General features: G+C 54.3%; 1 protein-coding gene across 11 annotated transcripts in view; it reads left to right on the top strand.

The window, feature by feature from the left end:
- Prr5 (proline rich 5) overlaps window positions 1-23228 on the top strand; it is a 46929-nt gene extending 23701 nt beyond the window's left edge. For 4 of the 11 annotated variants that reach the window (XM_008844714.2, XM_029569129.1, XM_029569126.1 and 1 more), the window contains 7 exons: window positions 4720-4800; window positions 10115-10163; window positions 12156-12213; window positions 18134-18225; window positions 18625-18765; window positions 21223-21358; window positions 22324-23228. In XM_008844714.2, coding sequence (XP_008842936.1) covers window positions 4720-4800; window positions 10115-10163; window positions 12156-12213; window positions 18134-18225; window positions 18625-18765; window positions 21223-21358; window positions 22324-22793 — 1027 coding nt within the window. In that variant the 3' untranslated portion in view covers window positions 22794-23228. Of the gene's footprint in view, window positions 1-4719; window positions 4801-8519; window positions 8641-10114; window positions 10164-12125; window positions 12214-18133; window positions 18226-18624; window positions 18766-21222; window positions 21359-22323 lie in introns of those variants that run through there. The other 7 variants (XM_029569124.1, XM_029569131.1, XM_029569125.1 and 4 more) reach the window with 4 other exon arrangements.

Genomic DNA, 23228 nt, shown 5'->3' with positions numbered 1-23228 from the left:
GTGCCCTGGTTTTAAGCCTGTGGATATGGCCAGAAGAGTTAGCAGATGTGGTTAAATTAGGTTCCTGGGCTGAGAAGATGGCCTTAGGTCTGTCTAGGTGGCTCTGTGTGGTCATAGGTTTTGTGAGAGGTGGGGCACGTCAGAGGAGGAGGGCATGACCAGGGAGCAAAGACCCCAAGGCCAGTATTACTGGCCTTGACGATAAGGAACCAAGGGATACAGGTGCTTCTAGAAGCCTGACCAGGAGGAATGTATTGCTGGAGCCTCCCCAGGAGGGAGCCCTGTTAACAAGATCTTTAGCCAGCTCCATGAGATCTCTTGCCTTCCAGCTGTCTGCAGGTCCCACTTGCTTTTAGGTCTCTAGCTGGTTTTTGCAGTCATAGGATGCCTGTGTTGGGCTCAGGGATTGACCTTCCTTCCTGGACACTAAGAACCTGGCTGATAGGGGGACACAGCTTCTCCTACTGTCCATCCTCTAGGCACTGTGAGGAGGGTCCCTGGTGGATAAGAGACCCCTGCAGCGTCGCTGGCTTGGGCCAGTGACTCATTCTGCCCCCTCCCTTCCCGTCTGGGCAGGTGACACTGTAGAGTCAGTCTGCCCTGTTAGGCCCAGCAGAACCCAAACAGCATTAGGTAAGTGCCCCGAGTACTCTCTTACCCAGGCAGGGCTGGTCCTCAGGGACCAGCCCTTTCCTCTCCATCAGGAACAGGGACTAGGCTGCCTCTTTTGACAGTGGATCTCAAGCTGAGCCATTGGTAGTGCTGGCTCCTGCTTCTCCTTGTGCCCTTACTGTCTGCTATGGGACCTGACCCACCTGCCTTCCTTAGACCCAGAGCCTGTCCTTCCCTGGGAGGCTAGAGTAGAGGGGTGGGGCTTCACACCTGGGGACAGGGGCATGGGTGGTTCTCTCTGGGCCCTCCTCCTGACGGCCCTCTGCCTCCTGTGGTTTCCTGGGGACCCTGTGCAGATGCTCTGACAGGCGTGCCACTCTGGTCAGGAGGCTGTGGCCTGGTTAGGCCGAGTTTCACTTCTCTTTCAGGACAAGTCACATGGTCTCTTCTGGCCCTCCCCACCCTTCCTCTCTCCCCAAGTAGTGCACAAGGTTTTTTTGTTTGGGCTTTGGAAAGCCCTTAGAGCCTCATAGAGCTTGGGAGAGTCAGAAGGAACGGAATCTAACCTGTTTACCCGCAAGGGTGAAGGCAGTGGGGCTGTGGGACAGAGTCTTGGCTTGCTTCTGGCCCTGCTGGATATAGTAAGCTGTGTAACTCTGGCAAGCTCCTTGGCCTCTCTGAGCCTCCGTGTTCTCTTCTGTAACCTGGGATCTGGCCACCACCACCATTTGTTGGTATTTAGAAGGACAGTGAGGAGAGGATCAGGAGGTAGCCCCTGGCCCTGGTATTGCCAAGATGTGGTATGTACCCAATTCACCAGGCTGAGGATTGTACTCCCCAGGAGTTGGGCAGTGTGCTTGCTCTCATTCTCTGGAAGGCAAGGAGCCCTGGAAGATGGAGCAGAACTCAAATCCAGGCCACCCAGGTGGGGGTGGGAGGCTGGGCAGAGGTGCAGGAGCAAGTGGAGGGTCGAGACACACCTCCACTGGCCCAGGGTGGCCAGCTCAGCCATTGGCAGCCTGGGGTGACGCAGAAATAGTAGCCAAGTTGCCTTCCCAAAAGATATCCATGGTCAGGGTGCCCCCCCACCACTGAGTGCAGGAAGGGAAGCAGCCTGGGGCAGGAGGGCTCCTTGGCACCTGTGCAGTTGTTTGCCAGGCCACAGGAAGTCGGGGAAGGGGAGGACCTTACCCAGGTACACTGATGAGGGATGGGCATCATGGTATCAGAGTGGGCTGGGGTCCCTCCAGATGGTGTAATGGGGGAGGAAGGCCCCAGAGGCTGGTACGCAGGCCTTGAGGACAGAAGGATTTGTGCCTGGGATGCTGGGAATCACAGTGAGCCTCCAAGGTTGGCCCTCCCCTGCTTTGGCTCCCAGGACATGCTGCTATCCTGCACCCTGAACTCCTCTGTCTCCGTGAGTGAGGCCCCGCAGCCTGGTAGGGAAGGTTCTTGGGTCTTACCACAGACCAAGTTCAAGGACAGAGCCGCGGTGGGGTCCGGGCACAGTCCTGCACCAGCTTTCTCATCAGAGCTGGTTGACTCAACACCATAATGGAAAGTAAATAACAGCAATGACTAAGGCCTTGATCTCCCCCCACACTTATTTGTTTGCTTGTTTATTTATTTTGCAATAAGGTCTCACTGTGTATCTCTGGCTGGCCTCAAATTCACTATGTAGACCAGGCTGGTCTTGAACTCACAGCCGGCCTGCCACTGAGCACTAAAGTTAAAGGTGTGTGTCACCACGCCTGATTTTTTTCCCCTCTTTTGCTGACCAAGAGCTCACTGTGCAGCCCAGGCTGGTCTTCAACTCTAGCACTGTCTGCAAAGCACAGTCCTCCAACCCAACATGCCCCCAGCTCATTAAGCCCATGTCTCTATGCTTGATTTATCTCATCCCGTTTAACAATAAAAACCGTCCTACACAGGAAGAGGTGTCACTGACCTCAGTTAATGAGCGAAAAAGCAGACAGAGCGCTCTAGCAGCTGTGGGCTCACTGCCTTCCTGGATCACTGGGTGCCGCTGGGGTTTGCATCCTTTGTGTTATGAATGGGGTGCAGCTGCACTGGCACCCCGTTGCAGGCCTGGATCACTCAGCTTCTGACAGGGGGCAGTTCTAGGCTCTTGAGCCCAACCTTTTGCTCTCACAGTGGTGTGGGTGGGTACCCTTAGGATCCCCAAGTCAGGTAGGTGTCCAGGCCTGGTCCTGTGTGGTCTCTACCAGCTGGGACTGGGAAGGTGCTAGCTCCCCACAGAGCTTGAGCTCAGCTCAAAGCATTCTTGGCCTGTCTGGGACTCTGCTGTTCCCTCTATAACACGGAGACCGGAAGTCCTGCCTGGACCCTGCCCTATGCAGGGGTGCTGCTCAGTAGAGGGAGCAGTGTAGGGCCAAGTCATTAGCTCTGTGACCTCTGGTGGAAAACTCAGCCCTTCCTTGTCTGCACAGTGGGCAGCAGTCAGAAGAAGGGCGGAGTTGATAAAAACACAGGACACCAGGGATGTGGTAGCTACCACCTGCTCTGTGCTGTGAATGGCAGTCCAAGGCCAGTGTCCCCTCTAGGTTGAATGTGTGGTAGCTGGTCCACATAGTGAACTTCATAGCCACAAGTGTGTCCTGGGGAGGTGACAAGAGCCTCCAACACTGGTGCCATCCTCCTAAGTCTGGAGTTTGTGGTGTGACGGGGGCAGCAGGTGCTGGGGTGCAGCGTGCATGGAAAGGGAGAGAGGGCTTAAGGATCTGCGGTAAAGAGAGGCTTGTCTGGCCAGGCATGGTGGCGCACGCCTTTAATCCCAGCACTCGGGAGGCAGAGGCAGGTGGATTTCTGTGAGTTCAAGGCCAGCCTGGTCTACATAATGGGTTCCAGGCCAGCTGGGGCTATAGGGAGACCCTGTCTCAAAAAGGCCGGGGAGTGGGGGGGAGGGAGGGAGGGAGGGGCAGTCTGATGTCAGAACAAAAGGGCTTCCAGGTATGGCAGTGGTTGCCCCACCAGAGCTATGGCAGTGCCTGGGGGCTTGGTGCACTGTGGGGTTGAGACACTCAGGATGCCTAGGTGTAGGGGACAAGTTTGTGTCACCTGCAGGACTTGGAAAGGACATCAGGAGTCAGTAAGGAACTGGAAGGTAGAGTGAGTGTCAGGGTGGCTTTGCCTGGAGCCCAAAGGCAAGCCAAGCGCTCACTGGACACTGAACGAGGTGCTGTTTGAGCCAGAGGCACGGCCCCCTGACGGGCAGCTCAGGACCTCACCTTCACAGGTCTTATACATAGTGGTGGAGACAAATTAATCCAGCAGTCACAGAAACATGCCAGGACATGACTAGGCTATAAGAGCTGAGGGAGCTGTAATCTGAAAGAAGGAACTGAGAAGAGGGAGAACCAAACAGGCATGTGCAAAGGTCTTGTGGCCGGCAGCAACTTTCCTAGCTAATGAAGAATGAGCTATGTAGGGGTGCTGGGGTTCAGCATGGTTTAGCTCAGAGGCTCCCTGAAGTTCATGGTGATAGAAGCTTCCATGCAGGACTGCTCAGACCGGTCCTTGAACCAAATTCAGCCTGTGGCCTGATTGTATGAATAAACACAGCCACACATCCAGGCCTTCACAGCAGCTGCAGGTACCTGGGTCAGCCCACAGAACTTGCACGCCTGACCCTTTGGCCCTTTCTAAACCTTAGCAGCTTCCTGTTTTGAAGGGTTTTAATCAGCAGGGGTCTGGACAGGGTCAGCTGCACTGTTCACACTGGGGGCCAAGGCTGTTGGGGTTGGGGCCTCACTGGCTGCCTGGGAGCCATGATGGGCTAAATGAGGGTGATGCACAGATGGGGGCAGACAGAAGCAACAGTGTAGAGACAAAGTCCGGCGGGCGCAGACATACAGAGGCCCAGCTAGGAGGAGCTGGGAGAACAGGAGGCGGGGTAGCCTGCCCAGGTTGGACTCCAGGGTATGTGGTAGGGCCTATGACCCACCAGGAGGTCAAACCTGGAGTTACAATAGTGTATAGGTAGTGCCAACTCTTAGGAGGGGCTGAGCAGACAGGACGGGAGGAAGGCCTGGTGGGAAGTGGGAGGGCCCATTGTCTCTTGGTGACCACTCTTCCGTTTACCCACAGCATCCAGAACGGGGTGATTGCTGTCTTCCAGCGCAAGGGACTGCCTGACCAGGAGCTCTTCACCCTCAATGAGGGTGTCAGGTGAGTGTCTGCCTGTCCTGGGGTGGGAAGCCACCAGGCCCCTGGTCCCCAGGCATTGGGGGCCAGCACTGGGCCAGGACAAGGACCCCCTGGACATCAGCCATTCCTGCTGGCCTGAGGACTGGCACCCCACCCTCCTGGAGACAGCCTTCTAGGACCATTAGGGTGGAACTTAGTCACTCGAGAGAATGCCTAGTTCCCAAAGCATGGAGCATCGAAAAGGATATGTACTCTGTCACAAAGAGGAAGGGCCCACCTGCTTAATGACCCAGTGTCTTCCGGAAACACAGTCCCAGCCACGAACGCCCCTCATTTCCTGTCACTGGCCAGGAACCAGGTTGTGAGGCTTCTGAGGAGAGCTCTCAGGCCACCACTATGAACAGCTATGGCTGCTGGGAGCCTGCATCAATGAAAGAGCCTGGAGCTCAGAGTGGCCAGGCGTCCTGCTTGTGGTCACGCAGCTGGTACAATGGTGGGTTTGGGCTCTATGTTGTTCACCTCCAGCCCAGACCCAGAGTGCCCTGTCCCAGGTCATAAGTAGTCTTGGAACAATCAGTAGCAAGCTTTCCCCTTGTTATTGAAGGCAGGGAGAAAGGAAAAGAAGACAGGGTCAACCATCCCACACCCATGCTCACCAGAACGAGCTCTTACATGGGTAAACTGAGGCCGAGGACAGAAGGGGCCTGGGCAGAGTCACAGAGAACAGGAGCAAGGGGCTTTCCCCAGCCCACTGATAGTCACTGTTCACGATGCCCTGCTGCTCACAGCCCGTCTGGCCAGCCCAGGGTGCCTGGTTTTCCTAACACGCTTCAGCTCTGGGAAATCAGTTTGCAGCAGCCTAAAGAATTGCTTGGCCTATGCAGGGCCCTGGGTGCCTTCCTCTGCACCGCATACACACGCGCACATGTGCGCATGCACACAAAGAATCTGCTGCTACTCTTACAGTGAGCAAAGGGGACATTTTAAAATACACAAAGCAGGTGGAGCCCAGTCCCCACCCCCGATCCCTCTGGTATTGGGGAACTCACTTCCTCTCCAAGAGGCCCCCAATCCTAGGGGCTACCCTGCTTCCTGGGGTGTGTGTGGGATAGGACACAGAGAGGCTGCCTTGTGCCCTGGCTCCTGACTGCGGACAACAGGCAGAAGTCAGAGTATGGGAGACTGGATCCTGGGTGTAACTTGATCTCGGGGCAGCTGGTTTTTAACCAGTGCAAAACAAAAGGCCAAGAATCCTTAAATAATGGTGATGGGTTTTCAGGGAAGCCTGGCTCCATGCCAACAAGTGCTGAGCGTTTTCTGTGCCTTGAAACTCTTCGCTGTCCAACACAGCCCTGAGGGGCCATGCCTTGGTGTTTGCATTTTATAGAGACACAGTCACAGATGGAGAGTTGAGTGGCTTGCTGACTGAACTAGAACTTGGGTCCCTGACTCCAAGGCCCATGGCCTTTCAGAACTGCATTCTGCTTCATGCCAGCCTTTCTCCTTCATGTGGCCATATTAAGTTAACTAGGTCTTGACCTGGGATGTGGCTCAGTAGGTAGAGTGCTTGCTGCATGAAACCCTGGACTCCATCCCCAAGATGCCATACATCAGGCGTGGTGGGGCACACCTGCAATCCTGGCACTCGGGAGGTGGAGGCAGGAGGATCAGGTGTCCAGGGCCAGCCTGGGATACGTGAAACCCTGCCTCAAACACACACAAATTAACTGGGTGTAATTATGTGTCAGTTCTATAACTGGTCACTGATTTTTATCCCATGAGAGTCTATAGCTGGAGCTATTGGCCACTGCATGCAAATAATGGGTCCCTCACTATAGTAGGGTCCATTATGGACATGGCTGGTGGTAGTCCCTTGGCCATGCCCCAGGCCTGGATAGGGATGGTGAGCTGTAATTGAGGACTTGGCCGTGTGTGGTTTGATGACAGAAACGCCTCATCAGTTTCCCCGTATGTGATAATCACAGAATATATATGACCTGCACAAATCCAGGCATAGATCCAGCTCCAGGCCTGTGGCATATGGTATAGCCTGTCCAGTGCACCCCAGCCTACAGTCTGGATAGCAGATCACTGTGCTTAACACTGGGCCACTGTGACATAGTGCTGTGTATCTGCACATCAAGAAGGTACAGCAGAGGTGCTCGGTGATGAGGCTGAAGAGATGGTTCCTCTTTCAGGGGACTGGCGTTCAGTTCCCGACACCCACGTCTGTTGGCTCACAAGTGCCTGCAGCTCCAGATGACACCCTCTTCTAGTCTCTGGGCATTTGCACATATAAACACACACACACACACACACACAAAATAAAAATAAATCTTAGGGGAAAAGATAAACTCAGTGATAAGTTTTTAGCCCTGTGGTTATCCTGTGTGACCCTGTAGCAAGGTGTCCTTGACAGACCTGCCTCTTGTCACTGTGGCACATAGCTGTGTAAATTTGTATTCGGGTAAAATTCATACACCATAAAATGCCCCCTCTTAATGTGTCCAGATCAGTAGTTGGAGCATGTTCATGTGGTCATATGACTCTCACAGTACTCCCATGACACGTTCATGACCCCAGAGTCCCTACCCACTAGCTGCCACTGCTCATGACCCAGCCTGGGCTGGCAAGCATGCCCACATCTGTTGCTTTCCTGCTCTAGACATTTCATGTGACTCATGCTACACGCTGAGTGGCCTCCCGTGTTGCCTCTGCACCATCCCATGATGCTTTCAAGCTCCGTTTGTTGGAGTGTGGATCTGTGATAGGTTTGAACAGAGCAGGAAGCTTTTAATGCATCCACTTGGTGTCTGATCTTGTGGGTGTGATAGAGTGCTGGATGTTGCTATGAGCATCAGGGCACAAGAGGTTTAGGGTTGTGGGAGTGTTTGGTTTTGGTTTTTAAGACAGGGTCTTACTCTGTCACCCAGGCTGGCCTTGAACTCATGATCCTCCTGCCTCAGTCTCATGAATGTCAGGATTATAGGTGTGTACCACTATGCCCAGCTTCCATGTGCAAGGTTTTACATGGACGTGTGATACCATTTCTCCTGGCATGTGTCCTAGCCAGGTCCTGTGGTAACTTAGGTTTCAGTTTGTCGAAGCTACCCCACCCCCACCCCCCAGTTGTGTGAGCAGCAGCGAGGATTGCTGTCCCATTGCCACCCACTCTTTCTGGTTGGGACCCTAACAACACCATGGGTGCTAGGGTGAACCCTTGTGGCTTTGGTTGGCATCTCTTGGTGACTTGGGTTGGAGAATCTTCCCAGTGCTCACTGGCCGTTCCTCTGTCCTCTTTGGAGAGGTGCTGGCCCCGTCCTCAGCTGCTTGTCATCGAGTGCACTGGTTGTCAGTGTTTCTTGGTCTAGCAGGTGTTTAACCTGAAGCCCTTGGGCCACGTGTCCTGGGATAGTTGTGAATGTGGCCCAGAATAGCCGTGGATGACACCTCATACACAGTGTCAAAGGATTGGAAGCCCCTGGTAGAGTCTAGACCTTACTGGTTGTCACCTGAGACCTTTCCTCCCACACCCCACACCCATGTCCCCTAACCTCCTTAGTGTCCTTTGAAGCATAAAGAGTTTTGGTGTTAAGGAAGGCTGGTTGCCTGCCTTCTCTCTCTGTCCCTCTCCCTCTCTTTTGCAATGATACTCCTGCCTCTGCCTAACTCCTGAGTGCTGGTATTACAGGTGTGTGCCCTGTGCCAGCCAGGTTGTCAGTCTTGTTTTTAATCCACAGAACCAGGGCACCAACTTTGGGTTCCCTGACCTGACTCTGACCTCGTTGTGCATCTTCCCAGCCTTAGTTTCTCCTTCTGAAGAATGACCACTGTGTGTTCAAGGCCAGCCTGGGCTACTTGGTGAGTTGGAGGCCAGCCTGAGGTACATAGCAAGACCCCCATCTCAAACAAGCAAACCTTACAAGAATAGTTTGACAGCGTTCATCAGAGTGTTGCTGCTTCTAATTTACAACATGTCTCTTGTTTCTCAATGCTCGGTATAATCTTCAGCAAATTACCTGAGAGGCAACAGTTTATTGTAAAATACACTCATGTTAAATGTGGACTACCAGGATGCTAACTTCAGGGTTCTAAGCATGTCCAAAGTGGGCCCAGCTGAGCTGTGATGTTCAGTAGATGGAGTGAGTGCATGTAGGTTTTTTGTTCGTTTACTACATGCGTGTTATATATGACAGGGTCTCACTTAGCCCAGGCTGGTCTCAAGTTCGATGTATAACCGATGATGATCTTGAACTCCTGGCCCCTGCCTCCTGAGTGCTGGGGTTACAGGGGTGTGCCTCCACACCTGGTTTTGTAAGTGCATTTTGGACGCGGGCATCTTCAGCTTGCAGGTATGGGGCAGCACCCTCCAGTCAGGGAGCACTCTGCCTGCCTTCACTCAGGTCACCTTGGTTGGCCAGGTTCTCTTTGTTTCTTTGTTTTTGCTTGGTGGTTTCTTTATCCTCACACTTCCTTTAGCTTGTCGTTACATGTTCTAGGGCTTGAGCCCAGGGCCTTGTACGTGTGAGGCTAGAACTCTGCCACTGAGCTGTGTCTCCAGCCCTGGTTTGTCTATTTTTATAAAGCATCTTGGGACTTACCACTAGAGAGCAAGGAGATGATGTGACCAAGTGCTCTGTGCGTGTGTGCGTGCATGAACTGGTAGACAGGAGATCGAGACCAGCCACAGAGTGACTTTGAAGGAAGTGCCATGGTTGGCCACCAGTCAGGATGGAGAGAAGCTTATCAGGTGGTCACTCAGTCAGGGTCATGGGAACTGGTGTCATTGAAACCCCAGTAGCTAGAATTCCTAGATGTCAGAACTGTGCAGGTGAACGTTACCTGTAATTCAAGACTAGTTCTAGTTCCCGGGTGGGAAACAGGAACCTGAAAAGTGAAGACTTCTGATCAGTTTGGCACTGCACATGAGGATGTGTGGAGATCAGTGGCCATGCATTTTCAGCCTGCGATCATTGTGGAATTCAAGAAGAGTTGTCAGCACTGTTCACAGAGTTGAGACTTGGATGCTAACCCAGCATGGGCTGTGTGTGTGGCCTAGGGCCATCATTTGGCCTCTCTGAGCCACTTCAGCCTCAGCTGTATGAGGGGAGCCCCAACCAGCATCTTCCACTGGGACCCTCGGGCTTCTCTTCTTTGAGTTGGGGAAGTACTTGGTGAGCCAGCCACTCTGTGGGCCATGGAGAGAGACCATGCAGGGACCCATGTTGCTGGACCGAGCAGGTTGGTCTTTGGCTGCCTAGATGTCTCCAGCCCTAGGCTCCTCTGATCAGTACCACATGGCCTCAACTCATTCTCATCTCCCTTCCCCCCACAGGCAGCTGCTGAAGACAGAGCTGGGGTCCTTCTTCACTGAGTACCTGCAGGTAGGTGGGCCTTGCTGGCCACAGAGGACAAGTTGCCCACTCTCTTTTTAAAAAACTTTTTTATTTACATTTTATGTGTACGAGTGTTTAGCCTACATGTATGTAAGTTTACCTTGTGCATACAGTGCCCAAGGAGGCCAGAAGAGAGTGTCAGATCCCTAGATCTGGAGTTACAGATGACTGTTAACTATCATGTGGGTGCTGGGAACTGAACCTGGGTCCTCTGTGAGAACATCCAGTGCTCTGGACTACTGAGCCATCTCTCCAGCCCCAGGTTACCCATTTTTGGTAGGTATGGAGAGCCTCCACCCCTATCTGCGGAGATTCTGAGGATACACTAGCTGTAACCCAGTTTCCCACCCAACCCATGCAGGTTGTTGTGAAGGTTAAATGATAAGCTGTAGGTGGGTCCTAAGGCCTGGCACACGAGGGGTCTTGAGGGCTCAGTGGAGTCAGGGTGTAGAGCAGGCTGAGTACCGAGGCATCTGTCCAGGTGCCACAGTACATGGAGTGGCGCTTGTGCAGTCAATTTGTCACTGTGGATCCTGGGGCTCAGGGAGATGAGGCTGCCCGCTCAAAACCACACAGCCAGGAGAACTGACAGCAGCTGCTCTTTGACCATTGCGGGCACCCGTGTCCCCATCCAGATGGGGCGCTCACACAGGCTCACAGCAAGGAGCCCACCTTGGCTAGGCTAATAGGTGAGACAGGATGGGCCTGTGCTTTCTCACATCACAGGGCTTGAGGGTTTTTAAGAATTATTAATAATAATATGAGTCAAGAGTCTTTCTGTGTTAGCCCAGGCTGGCCTCTAACTCACAGTCCTCCTGTGTCAGCCTTCTGGATGCTAGGATTGCAGGCACATACCAGCATGCTCAATTAGAAATACTACTTGGTGGCTTTATTGGAGTCTAATTCACACCGCATGCTTCTCACCTTTAAATAGGTCAGCGGGTTTTAGTATGTGTGCCAAACTATACAAATATTGCCACAGTTTTGTTTATTTATTGAGACACAATCTCATGTAGCTCTGGCTGGCCTCAAACTCCCTGTATAGCCAAGGATGACTTTGAACCTCTGAATCCTCCTGCCTCTACCTCCTGGGTGCTGGGGTTATAGGTATGTACCACCACACCAGTTCATGCTGAGCTGGGAATTGGAACCCAGGACTTAAGCCATACTAGGCAGCCACTCTAGCCAACAGGTATATCCCCTGCCCACACCTTTAGAGCATTCTAGCCAGCATGCAGTCATTCCTAGCCCTCTTTCCACACCACCCACAAACACATGTACCTTCTCTCTGTAAATCTGCCCATACTGGGCATTTCCTATTGGTAGATGCATGAGATGTGTGGCCTTTGGCATCTGGCTTCTTCCATTCCGTATCGAGTTCTGAGGTTTGGCCCTGTGGCGGCCTCTGCCTGTGTTCTTCATGTGGGCACATCCTGTTTCCCTGCTCAGCTGTGAGTGGACACTGGCTGGGGCCACTTTCGACTGACGAACCCTCAGCATGCGCAGGTCCCGTGTGTAGTGGCTAAGAGGCCAGGCATCCCTCTCCCCTCGTAGTGCTGTTTGTTGATTTGCTTCTGAGGCAGTGTTTCGCTGTGTAGCTCAGGTTGGTTTTGAACTCCTGACAGTCCTGCTTCAGCCTCCTGAGTGCTGAGTTGGAGGCGTGTACCACTATCACCATACCTGGTGGCTGAATGTGTACAGCAGGCTGCACATCTGGCTCAGCCCAGCACTGGAGGCCTCAAGCTTGGTCTGTCCGTTAGAGGCTCTCCCTATAGCCACCTCCTGTCCTGTGATAGCCAGAGCAGGGTCAGGGCTTACCTTGCAGGGTGGCAGGGGTTTTAACTGTAGCTGAAGGGTGGGGTCTTGTGTCACTGCCCCTTGTCTGGGCCTCTGCTGCTTGTTGGTAGATTCTGGGGGTCCAGCTAGCCAGCCTACTCTGGGACTCCGCAGGCTAGTGATGGCACTTCCATCGACTTTCAGAACCAGCTGCTGACGAAGGGCATGGTGATCCTGCGTGACAAGATCCGCTTCTACGAGGGTGAGTCTGGGACCACGTGGCCAGGTTGGCATGGAGGTAGGGGACTAGCATGGCCATGCCCGTGGCCTAGTTATAATTGGTGTCTGAGACAGTAGCACAGCAGGTTCTAGGTGAGGGGTGGCTTTCTGGCTAGGAGGGCTTGGCAAAACAGAGGCTTGGGCAGCAGGATTGAAGTCTGTACCCAAGAGGGGAACTTGGGGTTCCCTGTCCCCCAACATTTTGGAGCCCAGGAGGACTGTGAGACACCAGGGAGAGGCCCTCTGCTTTATCTCACTGCCTGCTGGGACCCAGCTGCTCACCTTTTCACCACGTGACAGAATACCTGACGAAAACAGCTCAAAGGGCGCCGTAGCTCCGTTTGTATTGCTTGATCAAATACCCTGACGACAAGCCACTGAGTGGCGAACGGCTTTATCTGGCTCATGTTTCAAGGTACAGCCTGTCATTGGGGGGAAGTCAAGACAGGAGCTTGTCCGTCCACAGTCAGGAGCAGACAGACAGGAGCGCACGCTGCCTGCTCGCCACCCCTGTGCTCAGCTTCGTTTCCCCTCTCTGAGTTCAGAACCAACCCTCACCCCTACCCCCAAACCCCTCCCTGGGGAATGGTCTCACGCACAGTGGGCTTGGCCTTCCTTCATCAGTTAATAATCAAGACCATCCCCTACAGACACTCCCACAAGCCAACCTGATCTGGATGATCCCTCATTGAGTCTCTTCCCAAGTGATTCTATATTGTGTCAAGTTAACGGCGCTAACCAGTATGTTTGGCTCACAGTGTAGGACGCTTGGCCTGATCACACTGAGTGTGAGATGGGGCTGAGTTTCATGGCACAGCAAAGCTGCTCAGTTCTTGGTGGCCAGGAAGGAGAGAGACAGCAAGAGGAAGGGACAGGAGCAAGGCATATCCTTCAGAACCCTTCTCAGTGTGTGGCTTCTCTCATGGTGACAAAATACCTAAAAAGGCAGCTGCAGGAAATAACTACTTTGCTCATAGTTTGAGAGTACCCCTCACCATGGTGGTAACAGGCACAGTAACAGGAGCGCGAGGCAGCTCGTCACATCTGCAGTCGGGGAGCAGAGAGACATGCAGCTAAAATTCCTTCTGGGAGGTACAGACATTGTCCAGCAGCTCCCTAGGTCCCTATGACAAACAGAGGTCCAGTTTCACAAACTGCGGTTTGGGAGAGCAGTAAGTTCATGGGGTTTCCTCACAGGAGTGTGGGTGTGCCACACTGCACTGAAAAGTTTTAGTCCAGGCGTGGATGTGACCTCCCCACCACTGCAGGAAATGGAGAAAGCCTCCCTAGGGCCTCCTCAGCTTCTATACCCTTAGCCCCTACTGGTTGGTTAGGAGGTGTGGCTGACTCTCTCTGCCCCTCCTTTCTTTAGGAGCTAAACAGTTAAGTTTGGCTGTGATGATCCTAGGTGAGTGGGTGCAACCAAGCTTGGGTGAAGGCATCTGTCCATAGTCTGCTGATTGGAGGCCAGTCCCATGCAGCCGAATGAATGCTGGGGCCCAGCTCACATTCTTCTTTTTATATAGTCCTGGATGGTGCTGCTCACAATGAGGGTGGGTCTTTCCCTCCTCAGTTAAACCAGCCTAGAAACTCACAGACATACCCAGAGGTATGTCTCCTAGGTGATTCTAAATCCTGTTGACAGTATTAACCATCGCACCTAGTGACCCACTTCCTCCATCCAGGCCCCACCTGTAAAGCCCATTCAGCTCCGAACTGGTCTATGGGTCAGTCCAGTGATGAAACCAGCACCCTCAGGATCCACTCCCCTCTGCAGCACTGATGGCTGGGAACCAAGTCCATAACACACGGGCCTTGGGGGCTACTTCATATCCAAACCCTGAGAGGACTCTTGTTGCCTGGGAGACAGACTAGAGAACTGGCTAGGGTAAAGGTCCTTGTTCCCACCTGGGGACAGCAGAGGTAGTGGGCAGTTTGTTCTAGGTCATACTGCAGGGAAGGGGCTAAGACAGGATTTGAACCTGGCGCATAATGCAACGGCATACACCCCTGGTCCTTCCCAAGGTCCTGCAATCCCAACCTGCCTCCCTGCCTGACTCGGGTCTCATCATTGGGTAGAGGGCCTTGACCTCCTGCTGGTCCCTGGCACTTCAGACCCCAGGTATTAGAGGGTCTTGGGGCAATAGCCAAGGTATGCTTCCTTTAGGGAGGGATGGGTGTGTGGCAAGGCCAGTGCCTAGAGGATTGGCACACACCAGTTCTCATTTGCAAATTCCCACTGAGCATCTGGCCTTGTGCTGGCTTCATGTCCTGTGAGCACCTGAGAGGTGCCTACTGTATATCAGGTCCTGTGCTAGGTTCAGATGAATGTTAGGAACATTTGACAAGCGCCTATCATGTGTCGTGCTTTGTGCCAATTGTGGGTTCCATAAGCAGTTGGCAAGCACCTGCTGTGCACCAGGTTCTATGTTGGCTTCAGACCCTGAACATTTTACAAGCACCTACTGTATACCAGTCCCTGTGCTGGCTTCGTGCTATGAGCATTTGATAAGCACCTCCCTACTGTGCATCAGGCCCTCTGCTGACTGTGGACTTTGTGAGCGATTGTTGTGCACCTCTGTGGGCCTGGTAGCAGGTATGTGCTCACTCTGTTATAGTCTGTCCCTGGCCTGTTGCATCTCCTGGCTGGTTGGGTGCCCCAGCAGCCCTGTGAAGGAGACACAAGCACTCAGTTCTGCTCAGGCCACAATGCAGTACTTGTCAGAGCTGGATGTGGAGCAGGTGGCTGGTCCTCGGGGTTATACTTGTCACTCACTAGCTGTTGGGTTCCTTTGTCAGTCCTTGCTGGGCCCTGAGCAGAGGGCTGTCAGCCCACCTCGGGGAACAGGAAGCTGAGGCCCAGAGGCCTGCCTCATTCCAGGAGACTCCTGTTCATCATCTGCCCACATGTGTCAGGCAAGGCTAGCCAAGGCAGGACTGAGAAAACCCTGAAACCACTGGACTTGAGCAGGAGGCCCAGGGAGCCCAAGTCCAGGGGCTTTCTGGAGAAGTCAGCAGCCAAGCCTACAGCTTGGCACCAGGAGTGTTTGGCACCTGAGGAAGAGGCCTCCCACGTCCTCCTGACCAGCCTGACACAGCACATTCCCCGCGGTGCCTGCGCCTCCCACCAGCGCAGCCAGGGGAGCTGAGTCCTCAGAAAAGGGCAGCTTTGTGAGGTCTGTGAGGCCTCAGCTGGGTAACTCTGGGCCTCAGGGAAAGGACAGAGGGCGGTCCTGAGAAGCATTGTCTGACCTGGAGGCCTTGGGGCAAGCAGCAGGCAGCAGGCCACTGTGAAACATGACTTACTTACTCAACATGTCAGCCACCAGGGCCACCTACTAAATGGTCAGTTGAATGATCTCCATCCATGTCAGGGCCCCAGGTAGTCTCTGGGGACATAGAGATGGAAAAACTCCATGGGGACAGAGACATGGATAAGGTAGTGACAGGCCTGCATACTGAAGATCAGGGTCAAGGGAGGCCCTGGGGAGGGCAGGGCTCGTGCCACCTTGGTGGCCCCTGGATAGGGCCTCCACGTGTGTCTGCTGAGGAGCCCCCCCCTGTTAGACTAGTGACAGCATCCATCTGTGCCCTGGTCAGCCACCTTGGCCTCCCTTCCCAAGGTTTACCCCATGAAATTCCTTCTCCCTTGAGATACTCCCTGGAGCCAGCTGTGCCCTCTGTGTGTGACTGCTGGAGGGGATGCATGGGGGGGCAGGTGGTGGGTACCTACCCCCTCTGCAGCCTCCAGTGAGGCCTCAGACGTGAGCCCACAAATGGCGATTCCTGGAGGTTGGGCCAACTAGAGGCAGAGGGCAGAGGGCTTCCTGCAGGAGGACCTCTGGCCTGGCACCTCACAGGAATGTACCCAGCTAGCCACTTGGGGTCACAGTAGTCTTATGCTGTCAGGGCTGGGATCTGCTGTCTCTCACTTAGCCAAGGACCTGAACCCCATGTAGCTTGTGTATCCATGCCCCAGCAGCCCAGCGTCTTCCCCCTCCCTGCGCCATATAGTTAGTCCTCCCTGTGTCATTTCCCTGTGGTCGTCCCTGGGTGTCTGTGGACTGGAGCTGGATCCACCTGGCTCTCTCCTACTGGTTCCCACCACTCTGGAACTGAATAAAGGAGAGCTTGACTGTCCAGTGACAGCCAGCATGGAGCCCCAGCCTGTCACACCCAGGCTGGTGCCTCTTCGCTCTAGTTTCCTCCTCCTCTACTTCTGGCTGAGGACCAAGCAAGGTGCACGCACTCACACAAGCCATGTCACATTAGCAGCAAACACTGGGTGCTTTGACATAAATCCCTAGGGACTTCTGCCCAGTTCACAGATGGTGCTGCTGGGTCCAGGTGGAAGAACTTAGGAAGGTCCCCAGCAACCACAGAGCAAGGCTTCAGGTCATGTGTCTGACTCTAGCCTCTACTGACCCCCCTTCCTAGTAGATAGCCCAACCCACAGTCCCAGGCAAGAGCCCAGCCAGGGAGGGACCAGGCCATTCTGGGCCTTGGTCAGCATGCGGCTGCAGCCAGGACCTACATTCTGTGTCTTAGAACATCTGCTTTCTGCAGCGTGCGCGCCCCGTGGGCTGGAGGATGGCCTGAGCTTGGTGGCTCACTGCCCTGGCCAGTGCCCAGGGCCACCCCACAGCCAGCCGGGACTGAGCAGCCTTTCTTCCTGTAGGATGGCAGGAACTGAAAGGACTTTGTGTGTGGAGCAGGGTTCCACCGGGCCATGAGCATCCGCCTGCCCCAGGCATTCCTGCTGCCTCCTGGTCCCTGGAACCAGGTGTAGGCGTCCCTGGAGCCAGGTGTATTCCACTCTGGAGGACTGGAGCCAGCCTGCTCCATGGACCAGATCCCTGTGTTCCCTACACCCTCACCTTGCATAGACTTGAGGCTTTCTTTGGGGGAGAGTTCCACAAGTGCTGGAAAGCTAAGTAAGACCTTCTTGGGGTGCCTCCTCGTTCCCATGGAAACTTGGAGATAGGCAGGCTGGCCCGCAGTTGAGGACCCTTCCCTGGTGCTCTGCCTTGGCGATATGCACTGGGCCTGTTTGTTCTAGACCTAGCAGCCCTTCATCCCAGTCCTGTATACCCTGGTGGATGTAGGTCTGTAAGCCACAGAACCTAGAGCCAGTTTGGGGCTCCCTAACTGCCCTGTTCCCCAAGGGCCACCCACTTGGCAGATGGTGCCACCCTGCCTGGGGCCAGCCTTGTCCCCACAGCTTGTCCAGGTTCCTTTTTCCTATACAGCTGCTTTTTTTTTTTTCCTCCTTTGGTGGAGGATGGGGAGGGGTTGTCACATGTCAGGAGATGTCCGTCTGGGAAGTCAGCTCAGATAACATGTCCTCTGAGAAGCCCTCCTTGCTGACCCTCTGGGCCCTCAAGGCGGGGAGCCAGAGACTGCAGCCAGTGTCACTGACCCTGGAGGTCACCCCCTCACCCTTTGTCTCTCCCAAGACCATTCTGTATCCTGCTTCCCTGTCACGTAGCAGGTCTCTATAGCTGTGTCCTAGTCAGACAGCAGAGTATAGGAAGCAGGTAGACAGACTCCCCGGGCACTCGGGGCTGTTGAAAAGGTCTGACAAGATTGGGATGGGAGCCCAGTTCTTGTGCAGGGCACACCCAAGCAGAGGGACAAGAACCAGCTGCTGGCGTCCACTGCTGCCAAGTCCTGGCCTGAGCACTTTTTTGACTTAGTCTCCTTTGACCCCTATAGAAGGTGGGCCTTGTCACCACCCCACACAGGGAAGCAGAGGCATGAGAGGTAGAGCAATAGGCAGGGGCAGATGAGGCCTCAGCAGGGACTCTGGGCACTGCCCACACTTGCTTAGCTCCTGATCCTGGGTGGCTAGGAGGGTCTGCCAGGGTGTCTGGACATGCTGAAATGGCTCCTCCTGCCCACAGGACAGAAGCTGCTGGACTCGCTGGCAGAAACCTGGGATTTCTTCTTCTCCGATGTGCTGCCCACACTGCAGGCCATCTTCTACCCTGTGCAGGTGTGTGCCTGACACATGGGGGTGAGGGGAGCCCTGGGTGCCCACTGCATGGACCAAGGATGGCTCTGGGAAGGAGGCTCTTACGGCCTGGGGGCCCCTCTGCTCCAACCCAGGCTGCCTCTTCCAGGCACACCCATGGCCCTTCACATTCTGTCTCAGTCCCTGCAAGATCACATCATGCTGCTCCTGGGCCTAGATTTGTGAAACACAGCCACAGAGCAGGGCTCTGCCCACCATGAGAGGCCTTGGGGGTCCTTGAGAGAGAGATCATGTGGGAGAGAATGAGGGAGGGGCTGAGGTCATGGAGCCCATTCCCAGCTCCCACCCGAGACGTGGAGGGGAGAGATGAAGCCATGCGTGATAGCAGTGGTGTCAGTGTGCCGCTCCCTGTGTCCACAGGGCAAGGAGCCATCAGTGCGCCAGCTAGCCCTGCTGCACTTCCGGAACACCATCACCCTCAGCGTGAAGCTGGAGGATGCACTGGCCCGTGCCCACGCCCGAGTACCCCCCGCCATTGCACAGATGCTGCTGGTGCTGCAGGTGCGATAAGGGTTGGGAGACCTGGGATGCAGACAGGGAGATGGTGGGAAGAGACAGACAGCAGAGAGGGGTCAGATTAGGCTTCAGGACTGGGGTATGAACTGGACCAGAAGTGTATTCCTCATGGTAGGGGTGGGTCTTCATGTCCTGTCAGTCACTGGGGCTGGGGAGCATGCACCACGCACACACACTGGTTCCAGATACTTGGTACAGTTGACCTTCCTCAGGGAGTCCAGCTGTTAGCAGCCCACTGGTGTAGCTGGAATAATGGCCCTGGCCCCAGGAATGGGAAGCCCTGGGCCACCAGCCTGCAGTGGGCACAGCACCTTACACTGTGCCAACTCTCCTTACTGTTACAAGAATGCAGGGTCTGCCAACTGCCCCATTTTGTCACCCTGACTGACCCTCACAGGTGCCAAGTCCCCAGTACATGTGGAAATACTTTGAAAACTGTGGTCTGTGGATCAGGTCTGGGGCAGAGGGAAGTAGTCAAGATTCTGTAGCATGAAAGGGGCTACAGTGCAGGGTTTGCAGGAGCCGAGCTGGATGCTGGCCTGTGAGCAGAATTTCCATAGATTTGGTCTGGTCTGATTGGGTAGAGGCTGGAGCCATCAATCTTACCTTCTGTGCGAGAGGAAGACCTCCTAACAGGAGGGGCATGGTAGGTATGGAGATAGGTAACGGGAGCCATGGAAGGTTCAGTCCCCAGGGGGCTAGGGGCTGGGATTTCAGGGGTGGGAAATGGCAGCCACGGCCTGCATGGTGCTGCCCCCTGCTGGCTGCTATGTCTTGTGCCACTTTCTGGTTACTGCTCCACTGTCCAGGAATTTAGGACCGCAGCCTCTACCACCAGTGCCCCACCTACCAACTGTCCCCATTACCTGTCTCCATGCCTACCGTGCCCCTTTGATGTAGTCTGCCGTAAACTTGTCCCATGACCTCATGTTTGGCCTCCACTGTTTAAAGTTTGGAGTGGATCTCACTTTACAGCTGTTGGTTGCCGTGTATTGAGGCCTACTATGTGCCGCTGACGCTCCCCTCCCCCATCACAGTTCCTCCTGGGGGTCTGAGTGATGGGGTTCTGGTCACACTCAATAGCCATGTGCCAGAGGCCCCAGGCCTGTTTTTCACTTGTGTCAAGGGCAGGGGAGATGTAACTTCATCAGACTTACAGAGGTGTGGCTGGAGAGACGGCTCAGCAGCTAGGAGCATTTGTTGTTGTTCTAAAGTTCGGTTTCCAGCAACCACATCACGTGACTTACAGCCTCCTGTAGTCCAGCTCCTGGGGAATCTGATCCCTTTGACTTCCACAGGCACCTGCACTCTTGTGCACCACACATAGCTCATTAATTTAAAGGGTTTTTTTATTTTGCAGGCTGGACAGATGGCTCAGTGGTTAAGAACACTGGTTGTTCTTGTAGAAGACCCGGGTTCGAATCCCAGCACCCACATGGCAGCTAACAACTGTCCATAACTCCTGTCCCAGGGGATCTGACAGCCTCTTCTGACCTACATGGGCATTGCACGACACGGGTGCACTTATCTACATGCAGGAAATACATGCGTACACATAAAATAAAAACAATAAAATTTAAAGGTTTTTTTTTTTTTCTGTTTTTGAAGCAAGGTCTCCTTGTAGCCCCAGCTGTCCTAGAACTCACTATGTAGACCAGGCTGGCCTTGAACTCACAGAGATCTGCCTGCCTCTGCCTCCCAAGTGCTGGGACTATAGGCGTGCACCACCACGCCCAGCTTAAATTTTATTTTTATGTGTATGAGTGTATTATCTGCATGTATGTTAGTGCACCCATGCTGTACAGTGCCCACAGAATCAGAGGAAGGTGTCAAATTCCCCTAGAACTGGACTTAAGGACATGGATGATTGTTAGCCTCCATGTGGGTGCTGGGAATTGAACCTGGGTCCTCTGCAAGAGCAGTCAAGTGCTTTTAACCGGCTGAGCAGCTCTCCAGCCCCAATTTAAAGTGTGGGTTTTTTTAAAAAAAAAAAAAAAAAAGAAAAAAGAAAAAAAAAAACCTTCGAAGATTTACAAAAAATATTTATAGAAATGGAATAGGAAGGGATATGGTGGCACATACCTACAATCCTGGCTCTAAAGCGTTGAGGCAGGAGAATCTCAAGTTCAAGGCTAGCTTGAGATACATAATGAGATCTTACCTCAGGAACATCCAAGGGCTGGGGATGTGACTGACCTTTGAGCAGATTAGGGGCAGGATCTCAAAGGATAAGCTAGGTCCTCCTGGGTTAGGCCAGCTCATGTCTCCTAAAGCACCCCCAGGACCCCAGGGCTTCCAGGGTAGATCCTCCTATGGCATGGGGTGTCCAGCCATGGAGGGAACTGGAACAGCAAGGAGTATTCTCCCACCCGGGGGTTCGGGGGGGTCTGCAGGGACAGGCTACTTGGGTCCAGGTATGTGAACCCCACTCTCTTGTTGCAGGGAGTACATGAATCCAGGGGCGTGACCGAGGACTACCTGCGCCTAGAGACTCTGATCCAAAAGGTGGTATCGCCATACCTGGGCACCTATGGCCTCTACTCTAATGAAGGGCCCTTCACCCACTCCTGCATCCTCGGTAAGGGCCCCCTGGGGCTAAGGCCGGGGTGACAGTGGTGATAGAACCAGGATTCCTTGGGGAAATCTGCTGTAGTCACGAAACAAGGCTGCCCCTGGTGTGTGCTGACCTGGACCCACCAGGTGGAGAATGTTGAAGGGTGGCTGACACCCCCAGAACAGGAACTGAGGACTCCCCACAGAAACCCGCCATTCAGAGAGCCTCCTGCATCCCTAGGGTGCCAGTCTGTGATGCAAGTAGACAGAGGGCAGCCTGGCATATCCCTCAGAGGCCATGTCACCCCCTTGTTCAGCAACATTAACTTGGGCACCTACTGTGCACCAGCCCGGAAACCAAGCCCCACTCTCACAAGCTCTGGTCCAGCAGAGAACATGGGCCAATGAGTCCCTCTGGTGACTGCTGGGCTGCTGAGTTGGGGAGTATCCCAGACCACAGGAACATCCAGGATACAGGGTTAGAAGGCTCACCATTATTTGGGGCGATAACTATGGCTATAAAGCCCTGTAGTGGGGTATCTAAGCTTGGGCAAGATTCTGACAGCTGAGAAACATCCACCTACCAAACCTTGTGTGGCTCAGGACAGTGGGACTCTGCCCCATGGAGGGACCCTCTGGCCTCCTGGTCTAATGCCTTGTCTCGCTTATCAGTGCCACCCCATGGCCACTATTGGGAACTGCAGGTACATACATGGAAGCCTTTCTCCTACCTACATGGTCCCACTGCTTGCTCAGCCTGAAGCTGAGAATGTCAGATCAAGTTCTCGAGCTGAGCAGAAGGCTTTCGCTCCTGGCAGGCAAGAGCTGGTAGGGCTAGGCCAGCACCGGCAGCTGCCAAGCCTTTTCCTGCATGGCCCTTGGAGGATAGATGCTTGGCCTGAGCCTCTACCCAGAGGCAGGATCTGAGATGGGCAGGGAGCATGGGGGCCAGCAACCCCCATCCAGCATATGACTCGTCTCTCCCTGTAGAGAAACGCCTTCTACGACGCTCCCGCTCTGGGGACATCCTGGCCAAGAACCCGGTGGTACGCTCCAAAAGCTACAATACACCACTGCTCAACCCCGTGGCCGAGCACGAGGCAGAGGGTGCAGTGGCCGGCAGCACCAGCATCCGCAGGCACTCTGTCTCTGAGATGACGTCCTGCCCTGAACCCCAGGACTTCGTGGACACACCTGGCCAGGGCCCTTCAGGGGACTTCAGGCCGTCTCCAACACCTCACTTGGGGCCCTGCCCCAGCAGACTGTACCCCCCTGTCCACTCCCCAGAGCAGGACCCAGCCCATGGCTCTCCACTTACCTCGAGCCCAGAGACACTAGTGGACCAGATCCTGGAGTCTGCAGACTCAGACTCCGAAGGGATTTTCATTGACTTTGGGCAGGGAAGTCATTCCAGTGTGTCTGACTTTGAGGCGACTGGGGGCCGGCAGAGTGTGGTGTGAGGACAGAGGTCAGCCTCATGTTTTTACCGATCTGTATGTTTGCGTGTCTGTGTGGTATGTGAGTGTGAGACTTTTTTACACTGTCCTGACCCTGCCAGCCCCCTTGTCATAGCCTTGGTCACTTTATATAACCCCGGTGCATTGGAAGTCCACTTCCCCTGCCTGCCTGGGGCCTGATTGAGGGGTCCAGCTGGCGCCACCCGAGTGCACACTCGGTCACCTCATATGGGGTACACAAGGTGTCCTGCCTGCCCCAGCCTTCAGCGTCCACACCCACCCAGGAAAATGTGAAAATGGTGGATTCTGCCTACGCTGGCCCAACTTGGCCCCCACAGTGACTGGATTCAAGCCGCAGCCAGACCTGGCAGCCTGCCCTTCCTCAGTCTGGGGTGTCCAGGGGACAGGAAAGCATGGAATAAAACTACAGCTCCTGTC

The sequence above is a fragment of the Nannospalax galili genome, unplaced genomic scaffold (assembly GCF_000622305.1).
Source record: "Nannospalax galili isolate Female #2095 unplaced genomic scaffold, S.galili_v1.0 scaffold180, whole genome shotgun sequence".
NCBI lineage: Eukaryota > Metazoa > Chordata > Mammalia > Rodentia > Spalacidae > Nannospalax > Nannospalax galili.
This window is presented reverse-complemented; position numbering and strand designations above follow the sequence as displayed.